Genomic DNA, 23,698 nt, shown 5'->3' with positions numbered 1-23,698 from the left:
CCTGAAAACCTAATATAAAGTGTTTGATATCATTCTCAAATACAACCACGACTTATTATGTCTGTTGATGTTAAAAAACCGAAACGGTCGTAGATAAATAGTAGATAAACATTTGTGTCAAGCTTTTCTGAGTTAAACAAATTTTACAGAAGTTTAACATCTAAATATCTAGAATTTTATTCACAATCATGTTCTGTATACTAGAAATACTAGAGACTATAAATTCATAAAACACCACTATACTTCCATTCATTCATTCATTATTATTATTGTTAATATTATTATTGTGATACTATATTCTAGATTTTGAGTAAATAATTTTTATCTTTTCTGTTTTTTTAATAATACCATTTTATCCTGAATTTACAAAAAATATTTCTCTATCCCACATCATCCAAATAAACAACAAATTTAATCTCCACTCGCTCGCTATTTTTATTACTATTCATAACCACCTAGATCTTTATTAGCTATATCAATATTTATATATGTCCTTATACAAATTAGATATTCGTCATTTATGAACGCCTACATAAAAATAACTTTATTCAAAATATTTACATTCATGTCATAAACTGTCAAATCAACATATGAGAACATATATAAATACTGATTTATCATCGCATTTCTAGTTTTCTGTCTCTCACACTAAATTAGATTCCAAGAAGTTTAACAAAATAATTTGATAATGATATTTAAGATCTCAAAGATGTAATAATCCAACTACAAAAATACCTTAAGCATCTATCTAGTTATTTAAAATTTTATTATCCTTTCTTGCTCGAATAATGAGCAAAAGGTAAAGGGTAAATATTTCAAGTACTTACGGCATTATTTTGTTTGGGTCTGTTTGTAAGAAATGAACATTTTAATTTCAATTTATTGAAATGAAATACAAGAGTCCTCTAGACAATGTTTTTGAAATAAGCAATAACTTCCAAATTGAATAAGTACCAGGAACGTCAGAATTTATTCTTGAATTATTACTCAGAAATTTGAATTTGTTCGTTAAAAGCTAGAATTGTTTCTAAGAATTAAAAACAATTGAAAACAATTCGTCAACAGAATATACAAAGACGAACTCATTCTAAGCTGAGAAACTGCCATATAAAAAGTAATTAAATTTTAATTGGAAGATCTGAACAGAACACAAATTAAATTACGTTATGTCTACACTTAAGCAAATTGGAATTCAATGGCATGTTAAACATAATCGCTATTGGGGCTTTTCATTCTATTTGAAACAGAGAATTTAAAAAGTAACCATAATCTGAAGATTTTATTACTTTCAACAGATCATTTTAATTTCAATAAAACAGGATTAGATTCAATCTCAAATTATTATAAACGCACTACCGAGCAACACTAATTAAGATGACTCCGCAATGGAGCTTAAAGATCTCCGTCACTGAGCTTGTAAGACTCATTCACGGAGTTTTTAAGACTCGGTCATGGAACTTTTTTTAACTCCCTCAAAGCTTTCATGTTAACATTAAATTGATGCAGTCCTTAGTAAACAGTCATATGGATACTACGTGGAGGCGGATTCTCTTTGGTGTTAATAAATGTACGTTGGCGGAGACTTAATTTCTCGGCGATAGAGCCTTCAAGATTTTTTGTTGCTTGGGACTTGATGAAAATCTAATGAGCTACAATGGGAAATCTATTAAAATCTCCTGACTAGTTCCCGAACCGAAAGGAATATGCTCATTAACACGCTAATTTAGGTGAGGAGAGAGTTATTGTCTGTTAGAGACATTTATAACATCCTAGGAACCAAACTGTTTTGCATTGACTGGGAAGTAAAATTTGTTAACATTTGGATGGATGCATTACTTGTAGTAAAATAAGAATAAAATTTCAATCTCAAAAGGATAAAAATTATTAAATAAAAGATTAATTTTTTTATCTATTATGAGTTCAACTTTAATATGTTTAATGCCATGAGTCATGGCAGAAGTACGAATGAATGAGCACACGTTTTAAAGAATGTAATAATTTAAAATAATATATACTTCAGAAAAATGCGCTGAGAGTTATATCAGAAATCCGAAGATGAGCTTTGGCAATATTTTAGAAATAAAGAACGTGATGGTTATCCATAGTGTGTCCCAACAATTTGAACATTTTCTCAAATTATAAATCAATTTGCTTATTTTTTTGTAGTCTTGTTAAAAGAGATTTAATGATTGTCATCATCTTCAGTGGATATAATTTTCCGTTTTCTTAATGGACGATTTCGTTCATGTATATCCTTTGAGGGATTTTTCTTGATATTCACTACTTGTGTATTCTCATATTTGGATTCGTTATTATCAATTGTACTTTTTTCTATTAAAAAATTACTATCTACAATAATATTAATATCATCTGTGTCTTCGTCACAGTCATCATCATATTGGGTTAGATAAATTTTATCACTCTCATGTACGCTTTGCTCGGAAGATAAGTCAAGAGGCTTTTCATTTTCATTCATCTTTTCATGCATTACTTCCTCATGAGATTCATTATCATTCTCATTCGTGGGTAATTCAGTTTCTTTCGTTTGATATGCCCTCATGAATGCCGATAATGGTAGTGGTATGGGTAAAATAATAGGCAGTGGAATTGGATAGGGAACCAAAACAACCGGTGGTGGTAGTACTGAATTTATAGGTGGTAATGGATTTATGTTTGAATCTTCCGGTAATGGTTGTTGATTTTGCGGTGGCAATGGAATTCGTTGAGATGGCATTGGAAAGGGAAAACGATATTTGAATAAATTTATTGGCGGTCGTTGCATAAATTGTTGTAAAGGTGGGCGATTGAAGTTAGTCGACTGAATTGACTTCGGGTTGTTGTTCATTTGACTGTGAATTTTTGCACGCAAATCAGCTGGAAAATTTGTATTCATGATACTTTCGGTACCTGTATTGTTATCGTTTGAATTCTGATTTGCCTTATTGCTTATTGCCAATCTTGTTGAAATTCGACGTTTTCGTAAATTCCTACTGTGAAGCATATTTCGTGAAAGTAGTTTAGACGATGGTAAAACATTTATTATGGGCTTTTTTCCAGCATCAATTGCATTATCATTGTGCGCCAAATTAGAGACGGTTGATGTAATTTTTGATGATGATGAGGGTAAAGTTTGTTTTGTGTCAATTATTTTAGAAAATACTAACTTCTCTTCCGCAATTGTCATTGGTGAGGAACTTTTTGAATGTTCATAATCTTCCGGAGTCGGAGACCGTGTTCTGCAATTTTTCAGCCATAAGTCGGGAGTAATTAGGCCCTCTAAAAAGGAAACAAGAAAACATAAGTATGTATAAGACTAATTACGTCAAATTCATTATGTGATATATTTATTAAGATATTGTCGCATATAAATAATGTGCTCGTTGTGACTTTTTTCCTTTTGTTTTTTTCACTCAAGCATTTCCTTTCAATTAACTTTCTAACATTATCAAGTGATTTATTTATTGCATCATTATGCTTATCAAAGTGTAATGTAAAGTTAAATTAAGTGAAATCACGCTATGGGAAATGTATACAGCACGATTCGGGATGTATATTTATATAAACATAAGCTCTCTTTTTTATCTTATTTATATGCAACTTATAGTCTAATCTCAATAATCTCGCCTTACCACCAGATTCATTTTTATCCTTGAGATGAGGATTAAGTTCCAAATGTGCTTGTGTTTCACGACAAAAAATCTGCATTTTGTACTGATTCAAACATTTATCGCTGCAGAATTGTAATTGTGTAGTTCCATCGTTGAAATCCACATAACTTACAGCATTGCGAACATTTTTGCAAAAATCGCATGTTTTTGCACGCTTGAATGAAGCCCGTCTCCAAAATATGAAGCAATTTTCTGAACAAAAAATTGTATCTGGTGATCCAATTATTTCGTTTGATTGTGCATTTATATCGTGATGACACCATGAGCAATTATTCTCTAAAAAAAATTGTAATAAAAAAAGAGGATATAATTTTATGATGGGATACAAATTATTTCCAATTCCAAAAAAAATAAATAAGCAGAAAATGAAGATTAAAATTAAGAAAGTTAAAAATATAAAAAAAGTAACCTATACAGAAAGTATCAGATTTCAATGCAAATCAATGGGACTTTTAGCGTCCAATGTCAGAAATGAAATTCAATATATTTTTGTTGATAACAAACGCGAATAGCACTTTGCCAAGGAAACGGCGTTTATCATCACTTAATATGGGCACATTAAAATGACATCGTTAGATAAAATCTCAAAAAATAAACAAATAAACTTTGCTTCCACTTTTTCGATATTGCTGTATTCTTTTCCTATTTTGCCTAGCGATTGGCAACTGCTCGGATTTTAATTAAAATGAAATTATGTAAAATGAGCTACAGTCGCTTCAAGTGTCTAATGATGATCCTGAAAAATATCAAATTCATCAAATGAGATATTTTACGCTCATCTCTCTTACTCTATTTTATATTATAATGAAATGAAATAGAGAAATATGTATAGAACGGGCGAATATGAGGATAGCGTATACATGCAAATAAAACAAGTACTAGTGAAAAATGATATACGGCAAATTAAGAAAATCATAATTATGATCACATGATGAAGTGGAATGAAATTCAAACTGCATTTTGAAATTCTAGAACAGCATTTTTTTCCAATCGTTAGCTAGCATGAAATATGTACAAACATATTTTTATATTCAAACCACGATAATACCAAACTGATATAATACAGTTCTGAAAAGGGTTCAATATTCATACAAGTTCTGATAGAACCTTAATTCAAATTAATGCATTTTCATATATGAATTCATGGATCTTTATAGAATATCTTATAGAATATGTAAAATGAAATGGATTTTAAAAGATTTCTTTTAAGATAATGCAATGCGTCAGATTTTCTAACAAAAGTCATTCATCATAAACCCTAAGAATATAGAGAAGTAATATGAATTTGAAAAGGATCCATGTCAAGATCAAATGGTTTTGCATTTACAAATTATGTTATATCAAACAATAATTATTAAACCTTGTGATAGAAATATGAAATACTTTGCATAACATGCTGTCAAAATTGACATCAAATATGCAAATATAATAATTCCAGACACTATCTTTACCTTGTTTATCAGCAACCTTTTTTATCATGGGACTTTTTGAATTCTCTCGTGATGAACTGTCTTTATCAGAGGATATGGATGAGTAGTCGTGAAATTTTTCTGTCCGTAATAGTTCACTTTCACTGGACCTTGAGTGATGATTTGAATCATTATGACTTTGAGTAAGATTTGTAATCTTTTTGCAAGAATTTCTGTGAAATTTGACACCTAATTCATTTCGTTTGTTCTCATCATTGTATCCATACAGTCCTAATAATTCATTTATTGCCGTTGCCGCATCTTCTCCAAATTCCTAAAAAATTAAAAGACATCATTAGTTAAGCATTCATTTAATAAATGTAAATTGAACTGCAAATATTAAGCAGAATTATGAACAAGAACATGTATTTGAGAAGCAAAAAGCAATGATTGGCAAAAAGAGAAATTTGATCCATGCTTTATTTAATTATCTGTGAAATTTAAGAATATTTTATAACGTTTTTTAGAGTCTCTAAAACAACTCTGAAATGCGATATTTCATAGATATCAACTTTTCAAAGCTCTTTCATGTTGCATGTGTGCACACAGTTACTACACGAGCTCTCTCTATATCTCCACATATGTATGAGAAAATCAGAAAAGTATAGTGTTACACGTCTCAGAGTTTTATTAATTAATGGTCTGATTTGACTATTAAATCTTAAAAACACACTCATAATACACATATAGAAATGAATTTAATGAACATTGACATTGATTGGGTATAAAAATATGATTACGAGATGTAATAATTTAGCATAGTGATTTAAAAAGGATTGTCAAACTCATATGAATTGAAATATTCAATTTACTGAATCAGATTATCTCAATATGCGATTAAAGATTATCTCTGATTTATATTGTCATCAAATTATTATTCTAGACGAGTTTTTGGGTATCTTGATTCATTTTGGTGTGCTAATGTAAATTTTAAGGATTATGTAGACATTAGGTAAAGAAATGAAAAGAAAAGAAAATTTGAACATGAACTTAACTGCCGGGTGGTAATCTACAGCGAATGTCAAATTCAGTCTTGAGTCACGCTTTGTAGAAGTTTTCTAAATTATCAATACAATAATGTTAAGGACAGAAATAAGGGTTATTATTTCAAAAGTTTCAACATTACATTAAATCGGAACGACTTTCAAAAAAAGGCAGACAAAGGTTTCCTCGATTTTGTTCTCAAATATTAATGATGTTAATGTTTGTACAAAAGGCATTTGAATTAATGGGAATAATTTGAAATTATGACTTAAATTTCACTATGGTCATATTCTCATATTATAATTCGATATAATTATTTTGAGAAAATGTAAAGACGTGTCCTTTACTTTGTATGAATACTCATGAATTCTCATTTATTTGATGCTTAAGAATCTAAATGATCTCATACAAAGAGCCTTGTTTACACTACGAGCAAGAAATATCGATTGAAACGTGATAACTTTTTGAAATTGAATATTATTCTCACAGAGTTAAGAGAAGAAAAATAATATTAAACTTTTTCTTCGCCAGTACGATATCTTGTTTTACTGCTGCTTTTACTTCGAACATACGTGTATGATTTAAATGGATTCTCATATATGATTCTCTTATTTTGCCATTTGTCTGGGCCTCTTAACGTAGTTATACTGACAATGTAAGATATTTTTTACTTTCAATGAAATTTAAGATTTGTGAAACCTTATCCGTTTTTTCATTAAACATGCGAGAAACAAGCTTATATGTATATACATATATATAAATGTGAATACATACATTTTTGAAGGAAAAAAAAATTAATGAGAGATTTTTTAATGGGAAAAATAACTTTTTATGACTCAAACAAAAAATGTCAGGAAATTAGATACCGCGATGTCGCGTGTGAAACAAAATACATTGCATATGTTTTTCTGCTTATTTACGATTTTGCAACTAGTCTTTTAATTAACTCGAATTAACTCTTTAATTTTTTTAACGAATCTGATATCTAATGTTATAAGATTTATAGTCCATATAATTAAATAAATATAAACAATGAACTATATTTAGTTCATTACTATACAATAGATTTATTCAAATCATATTCTTTGATCACGTATTAGGTAACTGATTTTTGATAGTATTATGGCTTACTTAAAATATTCAGGGGCCAAGATGTTTTCTATGATAACACATAGCCAGCAGTTGTGCATCTAAAAGTCTATATTATGATAAGAATGATAGTGAATTGGCAAATAGCATTGTCATAACAGTACATCGCAATGGGTGACTAGAATGTATGCATGACATTAAATATTTATTCTTTAAGGAGCACTTGAAGAACGAGAAATATCTTTACTTAAAGCATGTATGTAGGTGTTGAATATTTAATATCATCAGCTGTCGTAGAAAAATAGGTCATTGGCATACCTTTTCCAAATAATAAAAAATAATATCGCTGAACTATTTCCAAAGATACAGAACGTTACGCAAAGCGGTTTCACTGCGATATTCATAATGACTCTTCCCTTACTGTTTTGGTGACACACAGGCACACAGGCATAGCAAAGACAAGGACAGAGAGACAATTTATTGTCACATTAATGTCTTTATTTTCTGAAAATGCGTTAGGAATATCACACAGAATCATGAAACTTAAATATATGATAGGCACGCGTACCGGGTTTAAATTTAGCCAATATCATACATTAAAAGTATAATATAAAAGCAAATGTGATGAAGAAAAAACATTTTTAAATTGAGTGTTGATGAACCTGACAAAATTTTTCGTTCGATCATCATACCATCCTATATTAACAATATTTCACAGATCTTAATGACTCTTGAAATATATAAATGAAAACATCATAAATTTTTTTGGTGCTCGACAATTGATGAGAGGAATAAAAGTGAAAAATAAAATCTTTTCTTTTTTCACATTTTCCTGCATATATGAGCCGCTTAGTAGAAGAGACTAGAGAAAATCATATAGGATTTTTTTCTCATCATATTCTCACGTCGTCGAATGTTATGAAGGGTTTTGAAATGATATCAAAAACTATTAAATTCTTGAGATTTATTTATGTCATGATGTTGGATGTAAATCCTCAAAACCTTGAGACGAAAAAATAAAAAAATTTTCAAACAATTTGAAGTTGATAGTGTTATAAATTGACTTCTTTTTACACCTTTGTAATATGAGAAGACATAAAACCATAAAATTTTGAGTTTCATGAAGTGAGACTGAGAGAAGAGCACGTATAGAGAGTGAGTCAATAATGTCATTGCAATATGAGAATAATTAATGTGCACAAAGAGATTGAAATACTATCCAACAAAATATATTAAAACAAAAATTTACTGCATGAGTTGCATAGAATTTAATAGCAACGATATCATATTTCTAAAAAATATCGATTTCAATGCGCAACAAACACTTATTTGCACTCTATTTAATATACAACATTTTTTATATTCATTTGTTCAAATTACCTTAATTTCATCGTTCATTACTTCCTTTTTTACTATTTTTGCAGCCATTATTTCACGATTCTTATCTAATCAAGTCAAATTTTATTTTATTATACACAACGATATATATATCAACGTCAATGTGTCTCTTTTGAGACACCACCGATAATTGAAAATAGTTTTATTTTTCTATCGTTTATATCTTCTTTTTGGTTTTTTATGCAATCATTATATTCAGACATATTTTGTCACACAAAGTATCTTCATCTATAATTAAAATGATAATATACTGACTCTTCATTCGCACGAATTATACAAGTATACGTGGAATTTATATATTATAGTCGCTCTCATTTTAATATCCCATATTTTTGTTTTTAAATGTTGCTTTTATTAATAGAAAAGAAATATCATGTAGGTTCAGTTTTGAATTTCTTAACGACAATTTTCTTCACAATATTATTGTGTATCTCATAAAATATTATTAATGTGTATTATTTTCACTTAATTTCCATTTAATCTCATAACTTTATTTCTTTTTTATTCTTCTTTTTTTTTGAAAAAATAATCACAATATTTCCTTTTTCATCTTCACTTCACATCAAACACAATCGCTTTATTCAGATTTTCCTTTCTATTTAATCAACTGATCAAAATAAATCTGCTCTCATCATTTTTCGATGTTTAATCACTGATTCCACCATGAAGACTAATTGTTTGTATATAATTTTCAAACCCCCTATTGAATTAAGAGAGAGTGAGAGGATTTTTCGTGCGACATTCGTATTGGTACACGAAGTGGTAGCAAATACATAATACGATCGTATATTTTTACTTCTCATCACGCTGCTGTGTTATATTGTTGTATAAATAAACAAGTTACAAAGCAAAGGTGACTAATCTGCGCATCTTAAGTTCGATAAGTCGATCGAATTTGAAGCTAGTATTAATGAGAGAGATTCTAAAGATTTGTGGCCTTAACTTGATCACCATACTTAATTGACACAATCAAGGAAGTGATCATACCATATATCAGTGGTGGGCAACTATTTTTTTTTTCTGCATATCTTGGTCGTGATCCTAGACAAAAATTACACAAGTTGCACGGTTCATGACATTTTCAGGTTGCTTACTACTTTCATTTATATTTAGAAGATTCAAATTATTCACTATCTGAAATCTCTGATATTGTATTGATTTTAAAAGATAATGACAAAATAATTAATTCTGGGAAAATTTTATTAATGGTCTTGTGGACAAATCAAGAAAGGAAACCCGATTCTTTTAATGAAGCTCAAAAAATATGCTATAAAGTATGATTTGGTTGCCTTAACTGCTATACAATAAACGAAATATTCAATGATGTATCAAGTTTCACGGGTTCATCCTTGAGTATCAAATTACTAAAAGAAAAATTTTCTCTTCGTATATTACAACATGATATTTTTTTCAGATATGATTCTATGACTTTGGAAAAGTCTCGCATTTATATGAATTTTTGAGACCAGACTATACAGAATGTAATTTTTATTCAATTAAAAAAAAAAGAAAAAGTAGGAAATGATAAAGTGAATCACACCAACGGATTGAAATGTGCAAAAATTATTTTTAAATTCAAGATCAGACCAACGGACTTTTCAAATTCAAATTGATTGAACTGATCTTGATGATGAATTTGAAATTTTCAAAAGATGGCGCTGCCGGTATGTTTTGCTCTTTAAATAATCGACGTTAGGTGGAAAAGAGATTCTTATTAGAATGTGGTATTAAGGTAAAATGTTAAGTTATAAATGTATACATTCCATCAGTTTTAGTTGACTGAATGAGTTTTCAAATTCATTTTAAAATCACTTGAAGATGTCTTCTAATTAAAATTGAAGTCTAATTGTTTTGGCCAATATCAATTTGGCTCCAATTGAAAATCGAATTTTCGGTCATTTTGCTCCCGTACTTACAAAGACTTTTTTTAAATCTTACTTATGGAAATGAATTTATAAAATTATTGTCAGAATGTTGGAAATGATAAACGATTTTTAATTTCGTACTTTCTAATTGAATTTAAATTTATGTATAAGCGACATTTATTTTTCCTTTACTAGCACTGGAAAATGAAAGGAAATAAGAGGGTGCTATTATTAATATTGAATTGCAATTAAGAATGGAGAGACAAGTAAGGAAAAAAAAAATTCATAATTTTGAAATGAAAATGGAAAAAAATTGGATATTACTAAAAACTTCAGGAAGGCAAATGTCATAACAAGATGGTCATAATAAAATGTTCAAAGAAAAATATTGCTTTAAATTCTTAGCAAGCACGATTGTTATGCAAAAAGATTTAAAACATGCAATAAATATTATTTGGGCGAGCATAACGATTATTTATTCTGTAACTTTAGAAGCATATTATGGTTGAATCACTTTATATAATTCAATTTAACCATACATTATAAATTTAACTTGAAAATCTAGAAGGAAAAAAAGAAAAGTGTTTGCAATATCTCTTAAGTAATGTGTTGGCAAACAAGGACATTTTTCTGAGGTTTTGGGAAGATCTTGTACTAATTTATTGGTGTATTTTTACCATTTTAGATTTCCTAACATTTTGAATTCATTAGTGGTAATCAAATTAAATTTTCATTTTTGTGAAATACTTGCCCGAACAACAAACAAATAAATAATTCAATAATTCTTTGGTTTCAACAAATTTGGGGAGTCTAAAAAATGGCAATCTTATTTTCTAATTTGCTTACTTTACAGATCAAATATTTAACATTTCTTAGTTGCCTATTATGGTCGACTTTCTTAACATGAACATATTAGCTTCTTATTGTTCCCCCTAAAAACTAAAATTAAGAGTTTAACAGGACAATTTTCAAATACATCTTTTAAATAAAATTTTTAAGATGCCAAATTATACGACAAAATTAGGGTGTTACCAATTCAAGTCTGAAATTTGTCGCACTACAGTAATATTACTAACATATTACATACTTTGCTTAACACAGATCATTTCTAATCCATGGTTTTTCTTAGACGCCACCTAAAGCTTTCTATCCAGCTGACTACAACTTGGCAATCTCCACGGGTTCCTTCCATAAGTTCTTTGGACATCTTTGTAATATTTTACTCAAATTTACATTCCGTATTTAAACGACTTGCTACAAATTTGCTAATAACATGTCCAGCTCATCAATGTCTGTTCACTTTAGCACTATTTCTTGAGATTATCAAAAATTCTATCATAGAGTCGCAATTTTGAATTTAAATGAGTTTATTTCTGAACCCATTGGCTCATGCATACACAAGCATTTATTAAATGGCAAATTGATGAATATTTAAATTTTTTGTTTAAATCTTCATCTTACTTTTGAGACATCTCATTTCAAAATTTTATTTTAGAATCTGTTGGCAATGCCAATCACAGTATTTTAAAATTTTAAATCGTTTTGTCAAAAGATTTAATCACAAGAACATGTACATCTCTGCGTGTTGCGAGAAATCAGAGATTGAGTATCCTTCCTTAAATATATTTTTAAAAGAGCTCAATATCCGCATGACACGTGCACGACCAACGATCATAAAACATTGTTACGGGATTATGTAGCATTTCAAAATTGTAAACATAAATGTTTACACATAATACGAACTCAAAACATAATTGAGCATTTAATATTATTGTAATTTAATTTGTACATAGTAAATAAAAATATCATTAGGATGTTAGTGTGCCATACGCACGCATAACGAGAATAATTAATTAGATTGAAATCCATTCTCTGACTTTTTCATAGCTGTCGCATTTTTCACACCCTCCCCCAATCAAAACAAATTTCATTCACTTATTGAATTCTTTTTCTTTTCATTTCATCGTGTTATTGAAATATAGCTTTTAATATTTAAATTTTTTTATTGCTTTTATCGTTTTTATATTCACCAATTTTATTTTTTTTCATTCCTCTACTTCTATTTTGATTCTACTTGCCAGTCGCAATACGGCGACAAAAGTCAAAGTTTCTAGCAAACGTTAGCCAATAAAAATAATAAAATTCTACTGTTGCATATTTTTATGACAACTCTCAAAAGAAGGCGAATTATTATGAAATTGAATATTGTTTTTATGACGATTTTTGAGAAATGTGATTCGATGCAGATTTAAAAATTATACAAGTAGGTATATAATATAGACATAGAAAATAAATGTTTTTCATCCAAAATGTATTCATAGCTTGTATTCAATAACTCTCTTATCAATTTTACTTGAAATACACAGGTGAAGTGGAAATCCTTTACCTTTTTTCCTCTTTTAAAATGAAATGAAATGAGACATTTAAGGAATAGATTTTGTGTACATACATAGATAAAAAATAGAATTCCCAAATGATATCCTTGTTACAAATGTGTATCTATGGTCAATCTCTTTATTCTCTTGAGGGGATTTTATCAGATTTAAATATAATAAGTTTTTTTATATCTTAAAACTATTTGGAATTTGAATGAAATATTTTATTAAAATAGAATTCAAAGGATAATCAAAATCCTTCAATTTATTCCACTTTCCTTCCCATGCTTTCTCTTGCTTTCCTTCTAAATATACACACATGTATACGGTTATGTGTACACATACACGAGAAATGATTTTGCAGATATTATGAAGAAGAGGAAAAAAAGTGTTCAAATAAAAACATTTCCATATTGAAAAAGGCAAAAAGGCAACAAAAAATACATAAAAGGTATCAATATATTTTAGAGCTTTTGCAAGTGATACTTTACCTTAACATATGCTATAACATACAATAAAAAGAGATCGAAAACCGCAATACGTGTACTTTTCAGTATTATTAGGTAAATTTTTATGTATTTGTTGTTCAATAGATTTCATGTCTTAAACATCTGGATTTGATTTAAGGTAGTAAAGTATACGTAAAACATTTGCTTATAATAAAAATTCTAGAATTTTATTTACGCATGCAAAATATCAATTCCGTATGTTCAAAGGTAGTCGATATATTCATATCTTATGTCTTCTTATTTTCTCAAACATTAGAAATGCTAAACTTTGAGCTCATTGCTCACCCAGTTAGAAATATATTGGATGAGTATTTTATAGAACCATGACGAAACTTGTTTAGAATAGAATAATATATTGGATTTTCTTAAAGCAAAGAATGCACTTCGTTCTTGATAAATTTAATGATGTCTAAATAGCCATGTATAGTTCATTTTGTACATTAAATTGCTTTAATTATGCTGATTCGACTGACTAATCATGATGATGACTCAAGGGTTAATCACATGAATATTTCGTAATACCAGCAATTCTTGGGATATGAGTGATTTTCACAGATAGTGGTTAAATTTTGAGAAATCGGATCTAGACTAAACCCAGCCCGAGTGGACATGCTTTACTGTCGTGTACATTTTGGCAAGATAAATGGATAGTTAAATCATTTCTAATATTAGACATTAACTAGCTGTATCTACCAGAGCAGGCTTAAATCCCAAGAATTTTCCAAATGTCTGAATTACAAAAATATCTTCAAATTTAAATTTAGTGCAGACTATTTTTGTCCTAGTCATTACTGAAAGACATTAAAACAATTTAATAATCATCCTTATCAATCGTATCATATACGCATGAAGCAGCAAAAAGCAAAAGTTTCATATACCCACTTTTAAAATACTGGAAAAGAATGGGGGAAATATGATGATATTTATCTACTTATATCATGTCACGTTTCAATGTTTTTATTAAAATCTCTTTTTATGACCCGAAAGAATCGTAAAATTTTTGCACACAGGTGATATTTTTATCTGAGAAATTTTGCTGAAGTTAACAGAAAAACAAGAATTTTATGAAAAAAGAATACAAATATACAAACGGATGAATGGAAAACAATATTTCCCGTTTTTCAATAATGATTGACATAAAAATTCAAAACGCTGTGTATGTTGTCCGAAAATAAAAATATTTTGATTTATTTGCGAACATATCCAGCAATTCAAAAAACGTTTCAGGTTTTTGTGCTTTGTGTGTCGGATCGTCCTTTAGATTCTCAATTTGATTGTTTATGAAAAAAGCCAAAAACTCAATTACAATTAATCATGAATATTGGTCATGTTGCAGATAATATCTTAACTTTATCTGTGCATGTACATATAAACAAAAATTTGTATAGCTTGAAATGCATTTACACTTTGTTTTGAATATCATTTTTCCTACCCTTTTCCGATACGTGAAAAGAGATATATTTATATGCACGTCAATTAAAAAATTGAATTTTTATTGTTTTCGAAAGAATTGAAACACAACCAATGCTTTATGTGCTGTGTACGTATAGGAAAATTGAAAATGGTGAAAAATAAATACGCGATCTGAATTTTAATTTTGTAATTGTTGATTTATCTTGAATCTATATCTTAATACAAAAATTGGAAAAATAGCTTCCCAATGAAAAATATGAAGGAGTTGCCTTTTTTATTAACATGCTAATGATTAATCTCTTAAGTGGATTACATTCTTTCCGTCATTAAAATCGCATAAATTAAATAGTTTCAAATAGTTTTATAGAATATAATGAATTACACAAAAAATTCAATGAAATTGATGAAGAGAGAATAATTTGAAGAGAAGAGAGTACAAGGAACAGATAAAAAGTTAGAAAAGTTTTTCATTATCGCAATGATTTTGACGCATTAAATTTGAAAATTATGGAGATGTGTAATTCATATTTTAGGTTGAATTTTTGTTAGAGGAAGGATTACACTTTTGCTACGGAGTACAAATTTTGAATTATGATTTTGCAACTTACCCTAACAGACAATGAGCATACTCACCTAAATGAGCGTGTACATGGATATATTTAATCATGATAGGTGAGCATTTTCAAAATTCAGAGCGTTCCCTCTGAAGAATTACTAGAATTTGCCTCTAAAATAAAATTAAAAACTGAACCAAAAAGGCAATGAACCAATACTAAAATTGAAACTAATGGAGTCTAATAAGAATCAATGTAATGATGTAATGTGCCAAATTTTTTAAATCCTGAGTATATCTCAATACATGACTAAGATCTACTATTCTATAATTTTAAGTTAAAAGTGCTTGCAAATTATTCTACATAATATGCAAAATCAATAGATTTTTCTCAATTTAACTAGGAGAACAGAAAAAAATTCATTTTGATTTTATATCCTTTATTTTATGGAAAATTTTATTCAAATGGAGCGATTTACATAAATAACATCGATTTATTATTTCTCTTTTCTTCCATCCTCTATAAAAAATTAAATTTTCCTAGGCCATTTAATTTAGTTGATTTTAAAATATAAAAAAAAAACTTAATGTATATCGAGCATGCATATATATTCTATAATCAAATATATTTATTATTGCCAATAATTTAATGGATCACGAAAAAAATGTATTTTTCTCGGGAATTTACATTTGTATCATATTTTTGTGTATTGATTCTATATAAAAATCTGTTAATGTAATTTGTTCCAGATCAATACGTTTGTGAGGTTCAAAAAGTACTGAAAACAATCCACCCTAGCATTTAAGCGACTAAACTATTAGATTAAATGCTTCACAAATAAGTTAATGTATTTTGATTTTATTTTCCTCTTAATATATTTTAGGAGAAAAAATGAAAATGTGAGACAGTATTATACACAAATTTACCCAGATGGTAAAATAGCAATAATTTTTATTCATCTCTTTGCGAAAAAGTAAGTTTGCAAAATCTCAACTGGGAAAGAGAAGAGAGAAAGAGGCATTCCTCACACGAGAAACATACATAAAAAAATGTATATACATGAGTAAAGAGAAATTGAGAATCTCACTGAATATTATGTTAACATTCAATGAAAATTATTAGTATTTCTGTCTGTTATTTTCTATCCAGGTTGCTATTTCCAATGAAAATAAATCAAATAACAAATCAAATGCCATAAAATTTATTAAGAATGTAACTCCTTCAAATGAGATTTTTAATCAAAATAATATGAATAAATTAATCCATGATCTAACGTACATACTCACCTAAATGAACGTGCTCATGAGTATTCTCAATTATTGTATCATAAGCATGCTCCTTGTTGGTTCGTAGTTGTCCGTTGGAACAGTGTAAATTAAAAGTCAAGAGTCTCCCCGAGTACGTATCTGAAAGTGTGAATGAAAAGAGAATCTCAGAAAAATATATTTTACGACTCTCGCAAAGAGAATCACTCGTCTTTTATTTTCCATCATAATTTTTTATGAATCATTTTCCTCTTCAGTTGCATTCAACTCTGCTTTATACAAATGCTAGATTTAAAATAATGAACTTTCGCTATAATATAAAAATGTCTAGTTTACTTAAAAATGCTTTCAATTCCTTTTCTATAGTGAGAGAGAATGATTTCATTACTTTTTTTTCGTCGTGCATAACAATGGTGTTTTAGAATCTCAGCAGTAGCATAAAACGTAAATGTGTATATGTTTCGGGGCGGAGACAACAGATTGAGGCGGTTCCAAAAAAAACATTCATGTTATTTAAACACTACTATTATATGCACAATAATAACACATTTTTATAAAGTTATGAAAAAAGCATAAAACTGCTGTGTAAGGAATGGAAAAAAAATCTTAAAAATAATAATATTCTTTTGTCGTTGACTTTTCATTACGGCTAGCAAGTAAAAAAGGAGCACAAAAAAAAATACTTTTGAGCATTTGAGAAGAGAACAAAAAATCATTCGATACACAATATTATTATTTCCACTTTACATTCTTACTTTCGATCGCATCGCAATCGGATAGGTTTTTCTATTCTCTCTACGCTGTGGTGATTATTTTATTTTTACGTTTCGATATAGCGACTAAATCTATACGTATTAGTTTAATCAAAATTCCATGATATATATACAAATAACTATATAAAAAAAGGAAAATAAAAATAAGTGAATAAAGAAAAACAATGAATTGTAACATTGAGTGAGTGAGACCGAGCATGAAAAAGTAATTTTAAAATCATATAAGTCATTCACGTCAAATACACACAAGAAACTGGACGTACTTTTTTTCTTCGCGTAATTTTTTTTACGAAAGTTTTTCAACAAATAAGTGGTGATTTTGGAGACTAAAAATTAAATTGTAAAATACTTAAAGTGTTTAAAAATATTAATAATCATAAATATTATGAATGATTAAAATACCTAAAATATTAAACAGTTCAATCAATAAATTTACTCACAATTTATAAAAGAATTTTTATGATAAGAATAAAATAAATCTGAAAAAAAGATATAGAAAGTGATTTTAAAAGGAAATCTTTGCATACAAACCAAGTGTCAAAATTTTATAGTTACTTATTTCGCGTTGGATAATAAAAAATACATTACCCTGGCGGCGTTTAGGACACCGGGATTCTTAGGATCGAATGGATCATTCGGTTTTTCGAATTTCAATTCATTCGATCAGTGTGAATCAAATGGATTGAATTTTTCACAAGGATTCCGACACAACAAAAGTCCTGTTAATTTATATTTAGCAAGTAATAATAGCCCATCAACTAATTGTGAGAGTGATAGTTATTGCTACCAAAACAATAACAATAATGTTCAATTAAATAATAAAAATATTGATAGTGAGCATAAGAACTATAGTGAAGTGAACAGTCGTGGAAACAGTCCGAGAGATCATTTCCGAATCGATAGTCCAAATAAGCGCGCTGAAACCTGTAGTCCAGAAGAAACGTCTCGGTCATTTTCAAGTCATAAAAATGATGATATTTCAAGTCGCAGTCCAAATAATAATAATGATAGCATAGGTTCACAAAGTCCAGAAAATTTATCATCAAAATCTCAAAGTAATAATAGTAAAAGTCAAACCGTTGCCGATATGTTAGATCATAAATTACAAATGAGCTTTTTAGGGCCTCCGTTAGCAGCACTTCATTCTATGACTGAGATGAAGTCACAAAACAGCCCACAAACTTCACAGAATTCACAATGTGTCACCAATCCACATGGAATTGATTCCATTTTATCTCGACCTACTCCCGTTACAAATGCTCACCTGAATGCCTTAGGAGGTAAGACAAAAAAATTACTTTTTTAAGGACCGCATCAATTTATATTTGGTCTTTTCTTTTCAATTTTAAAGCAGGAATGCCTCGTTTCTCAATAGCCGCGGCGGCAGCAAATATGGCACAATATTTATCACAAAATCAAGGAACTCCAATGAAATCTCATTCGGGGCCGCTTGTGGAAAGAACACACTTATATTGGCCCGGATTACAGGGTCTTGTAGCTAATCCCATGGCGTGGCGAGAAAGACTTGGCTCAAGTAAGTCATAACATTTGATTAATTATTCAAAAATATTTTATTTATCATCTCATATCAAAGCAATTAAATAATTTAAGAACTATCTAAAAACAATCTTAAGATTCTCAAATTTCCAAATTTTGATTCTCGTGTGACATTTGAGCTATTATAAAATTTTAACATTCTTTTAATCACCTCGCAAAGCCTCGTTACAATTGATATATGAATAAAAAACAGAAATGTTCATTACACACACATTGGAATTAACAAATTTATTTGAAGGTTATTTTGAAAGCAATAACTATCCAATATATTGAATAATTCATTATAATTAAACGAAAAATCACATAATCAAGCGAAAAACAAGCAAATTAATAATAATATTATGCGATAATGATTGCTAATCTAATAAAGCAGATTGTATTTTATATTAATATTCTGTGCTTTTGTATATTTGTACATTCTTTTTTTATTTGTTACACGATATAGTATTTAATGAATTTTGATAACAAATTTACCCATTGTGTACATACATGTATCCTTTACATGCAATTTCGTTTTTATATCATTCTTTGTCATGCATGTGTAACATGATTGATTAGATAACATCAGGCATGAGCGTAAATTATGAAATTATATGAAGCATTATATTCACACACTCGTCGCTTTATTAAAATGATTTTCATAGTTTATGCTTGCAAATCACTGCTAACATTCGTATAAAAATTAATTAAATTTGGAGATAGACAAGCGAGGCAGATTAACAATCATAAATTTCGACAATACGCAATTGAAATCTGTACATTTACACATTTTGCTAATGATATCATATTCATTTTGTCTCTATGGATATGAATTTTGATATTTTTTGCGAATCTCTGGGCATAACCTAAATAAAATGTTCGAGGTATCTAAAATATAATTTATTATTGTAAGGTATGATGCAAAAGCGTAAAAATACAAGTGAAAGTGAACTTTTAAAAATAGATCACACGGCTTAGGCAAAACGTTAACAAAAATCTCTACATTAGGAACCGAAATGGTATTTTTGAGCCACGAAAGCATGCTTATTGCATGTTAGAAAAAGGTTTGAAAATTGCTAGATTGCTTACGTTTAAACTCTAGACCTCACAATATTTAGTATACAATTTTATCATACTGAAGATTTTTGGAGGTCCTTTCTAATCATTAGATAATGAAACTTTTGATATGTCCCAGCCGTGATTCAATGTTTTATGTTAGGTATACTTACAAATCAGAATTAAAAAAGCTAAAAGCGTCATAACTCATTGAAAATAAACAAAACTGTCCAAAATTAAAATTATCACTGCTTCCGCTCGCATGAATAAATGAATATTAAGTCGATATAGGAACAAAGATCAAAAGCGAATAATTAAAATTCAAAATAATGATAATAATAATAATAATAGTAATAATAATCGTATATTTTCATTTCAATTAATTAACTAATACTAGCCTCCGAAAAAGCGGCAGCAAAGAGCAATCGAAAGAGAAAAGCAATTGTACATATTCAACATAAATTTTACGATTATCCCTCTCCTCATTTGAAGCGGAAATATGTGTAATATGAATGAAGAGAAAAGCCAAATCATTCGTTTAATTGAAATCACAAATATTAACGATTTGATGTGTCATTAGGCATTTTGCTCTCCGATTTCCATCTATGTGCCTATGTGTGTACGCAAGATGAAATCATAAGAATTATTTATTATTGTTTTTCCCCGTAATTAAGATTTATTGTTGCTGCTTCGTTATGATGCGAGGGCGGGCGGATAAAAATGTATAGCAGTAATATATATGAGTTTGCCGAGTATGCCTTGTTGTTATTGTATGAATAAATTGTATTCGAGAGATATAAAATTATTTTTGGTGTAATAAAATTGTTTATGTAGATGTTATCAAATAATTGAGGCGATTGAGTGGAATTTACTGAAATCTTACATAAAAAAAAATGTTATCGATTGCAATCACATAATTTAATTCTATTTGCTTCATATACCATTCAGGTAGTCATGGGATATATTTATATTTTATCTGTACGAATGGATATTACTCCCCTCCTTAATACTATTGCAATCTCCTGTCTGAATAAAATTCATTCGCATGCCTCCAATCAAAAATATCTTCTATTTGTTTTTCAATCGTCTGCCTTTCAAAATGGACGTGATTCTCTTTATGCCGAATATAACCTGATATAAAAGCATGCTATCAAAATATGGGATACACATTTATCATGATCTTAAATCATAACAAAATAAATTTTTGGTTTTACATAAACAATCATTTTTTACTTCATGATATTAAAATGGAAGAGATGAAGCACGAAAAGGATGAATAAAAAACAGTTTTTGATATATTGCGATTTATATTTTGATTAATGTGATGCTATGTATTCGTATTCGACTAATGCTCATGTTTGCTTTATATACATGCAGAAATTAATTCAAGTGAAAAATAATTTTTGGATTTTACTGTTCATAAAGCTTAAACTGAGCTTTAAATGTTCAGTCTCCACAATTTTCTTTCTTATCGATTTCTGTTTCATGTGACGTAATAATGGGTCTTTTTCCTACGCCGTAGCCTCATCTGATTCTTTAAGATACATACATTGAGCTTTATTAACATTATTCCTATGAAATATTATACAATGGTAGATAATGGACAAAATATGCAATATAAAATATGGTGAACAACGATGATGACGATGATGATGATATTTTCTGTATAGTCTCTGATGGCTTTTGCCTCTCAGATGTCGTTATCGACATGTGGTGACGCGTCCTCATGAAATTAACAATGATATTCACATGATGTGCCTAATTTCAAACACATTTAGTCAAAACGATTATATAGCGGTAATGGATAAGATTTGGTACTTGAATGATAACGACAGTTAATTGTTTAGTTTTCTTTCATGTGCCATCATCATCAACATCGTCGTCATATATGCCATTAAATAAATATTCGCTCACTTTTATAAGCATATATCTTCTTTTTGGTGATTTTGAAGAGCTGGTCTCGTTGGAACTACATAAATGACTCTATGACGATGAAAATCAAAACTAAATTAATTCATATCATTGTGTATGGCAGACTAAGTGGTGGTAAACATAATGGTTATTTCGTGCTTAGATAACTGAAATTCTTCCTTACTTCATTGCTTATAAAAGACTACACTTTATTTACGTGTAGATGAAGCTCCTCATCTTTCTCTCATATATTGAGAAACATAAAGACATCATTTTGCTCCATATCATGAGATTATCATATAAATGTTACACAAATAAATAGATAGAACATCGTATGGACATACATATATTGATAAAACATTGTATCTTTTTGATATATCCATCTATTGTTGTAACATAATAACATAAAAGGAAAATTATTATACAATAAAAATAAAATTCAATGATGCCCTTGAGACACGCACATATAAACATCCATACAAATGTGATAAGAAATCGTTAAAAGAAATTATTATATTTTCAGTTATTTATTTCTTATGGCTATATATTTATTTTTAATGTATATATCAATTGCTAATGTGGAATGCTGCATTATTAAAAATATATTCTACAAGCTCACATAATATTCACATCCTTTGATATTGACTTCATCATTTTTATTATTTTTGTTTTGATTACCATTTTTCTTCTTTCAAATTAATCTCTTGTGGGCAATACCCTCCTTTGATGCTAAACTGTTCTACTTATACTTTAAAATAATACAGTAATATTGAAGAAGTAGCATAAATTGTCCAAAACTCAAAGTTAATTTTAAAATGCTTCCTAAAACAGTAGCTCCCTTACTAAGTTTAGTGACACACTAAAGCATTCCCGAGTGGACAACTTGACATAATGCCTAGTTAATAACTAACCGACTAATGACATTTTCTCGGGAGCGTTTCACAAAATATGCCAATTTGTCTACTCGGGAGTATTTTTCAATTTTTTTTGAACACGATACAGTAAATCACAATAATGTGTCGAATTTCATAGCTTCGATAAGCACTGCACTAGTCAAAGGAGTCGCAGCACTGCCTATAAGGAGTCGAGTCGACTGGAGTCTTTTTCATAAAATCCCAGTTTACTTTGAGCTCTGATCAAAAGTTTAGCGTCATCACTATTAAGTCAAAATTTTTAATGTGTGTAATGGAATTTTTTCAAAAATGTGGCCAAAAAGTTGAAGTGCTTTGGGTAATAGAAGCAAGTGATAAATTCTCAAAAACAATATCATATGTTCATTAAATTTTCTCGAAACACGCTTGTGAACAAACAGGTTCATAAAAATTATTATAGTCCTTGATTAAAGAAATTTAATCAACCATTTTAACTTTTATTACCTGAAATATTGCCAGCATTGTTATTAAATTTAATTTTCATAATCAAATTAATTTCATCATAGGAATTGTGTTGGAAGGAGAAAAAAAGATGAAGCTTTAAATCACCCACAGGCCAGAACACCCACGCAAATTTTCCCATAACCACCGAAAATGAAAATCACGGTTTTCCAGAAACACCACTTGTAAATGTATGTGGTGGTTCTGGAATGTAGTGAATTTCATAAACACCACATGTATTTCCAAGTGGTGGATAAAATCACACGTGTGATTTTAATCACCACATACATTTGTACGTGGTGTTTCTGAAATCACGTGTGTTTCAAATCACCCACAAAATCTTGTCTGTGGGTGATTTGGGAATTAATGTAATTTTTCGTGAAGTACAAAATTACTAATTTCAATGCAAAATTTCATTGAATATTTAAAGTTTTTTTAAAAAAAAAAAAAAAATTATTTT

At 28.9% G+C, this 23,698-nt stretch overlaps 2 protein-coding genes across 6 annotated transcripts in view; one reads left to right on the top strand and one right to left on the bottom strand.

Annotated features, from left to right (window-relative positions):
* Positions 1-53: 53 nt before the first annotated feature.
* Sobp (Sine oculis-binding protein) lies at positions 54-9,260 on the bottom strand. The gene is made up of 4 exons (XM_070637250.1): positions 8,591-9,260; positions 5,120-5,411; positions 3,630-3,944; positions 54-3,276 (listed from the first exon to the last, which is right to left on the bottom strand). Exons 1-4 carry the CDS (start codon positions 8,636-8,638, stop codon positions 2,183-2,185), a joined length of 1,749 nt encoding a protein of 582 aa, XP_070493351.1. The 5' UTR covers positions 8,639-9,260; the 3' UTR covers positions 54-2,182.
* A 7,992-nt stretch (positions 9,261-17,252) lies between these two features.
* HGTX (HGTX homeodomain transcription factor) overlaps positions 17,253-23,698 on the top strand; it is a 30,355-nt gene continuing 23,909 nt past the window's right edge. For 2 of the 5 annotated variants that reach the window (XM_070637285.1, XM_070637281.1), the window contains exons 1-2: positions 17,815-18,642; positions 18,714-18,896. In XM_070637285.1, the coding sequence (XP_070493386.1) occupies positions 18,450-18,642; positions 18,714-18,896 (376 nt within the window). In that variant the 5' untranslated portion in view covers positions 17,815-18,449. Of the gene's footprint in view, positions 17,703-17,814; positions 18,643-18,713; positions 18,897-23,698 lie in introns of those variants that run through there. The other 3 variants (XM_070637282.1, XM_070637284.1, XM_070637283.1) reach the window with 3 other exon arrangements.

The sequence above is a fragment of the Chironomus tepperi genome, unplaced genomic scaffold, assembly GCF_022539635.2.
Source record: "Chironomus tepperi strain 1889 unplaced genomic scaffold, CSIRO-AGI_Ctep_v1 contig_161, whole genome shotgun sequence".
Taxonomy (NCBI): Eukaryota; Metazoa; Arthropoda; class Insecta; order Diptera; family Chironomidae; genus Chironomus; species Chironomus tepperi.
The sequence above is the reverse complement of the archived record's forward strand: the minus strand, read 5'-3'. Positions and strand labels throughout refer to the sequence as shown.

What these genes read in the sequence shown, in the direction of transcription:
- Sobp (XM_070637250.1), bottom strand. Translation starts at nt 8,638, where the DNA reads ATGGCTGCAAAAATAGTAAAAAAGGAAGTAATGAACGATGAAATTAAG. An exon ending in TAATGAACGATGAAATTAAG is followed by an intron (nt 5,412 to 8,590) that starts GTAATTTGAACA and finishes TTAATTTTTTAG; the next exon opens with GAATTTGGAGAAGATGCGGC. An exon ending in GGATAAAAATGAATCTGGTG is followed by an intron (nt 3,277 to 3,629) that starts GTAAGGCGAGAT and finishes TTTCCTTTTTAG; the next exon opens with AGGGCCTAATTACTCCCGAC.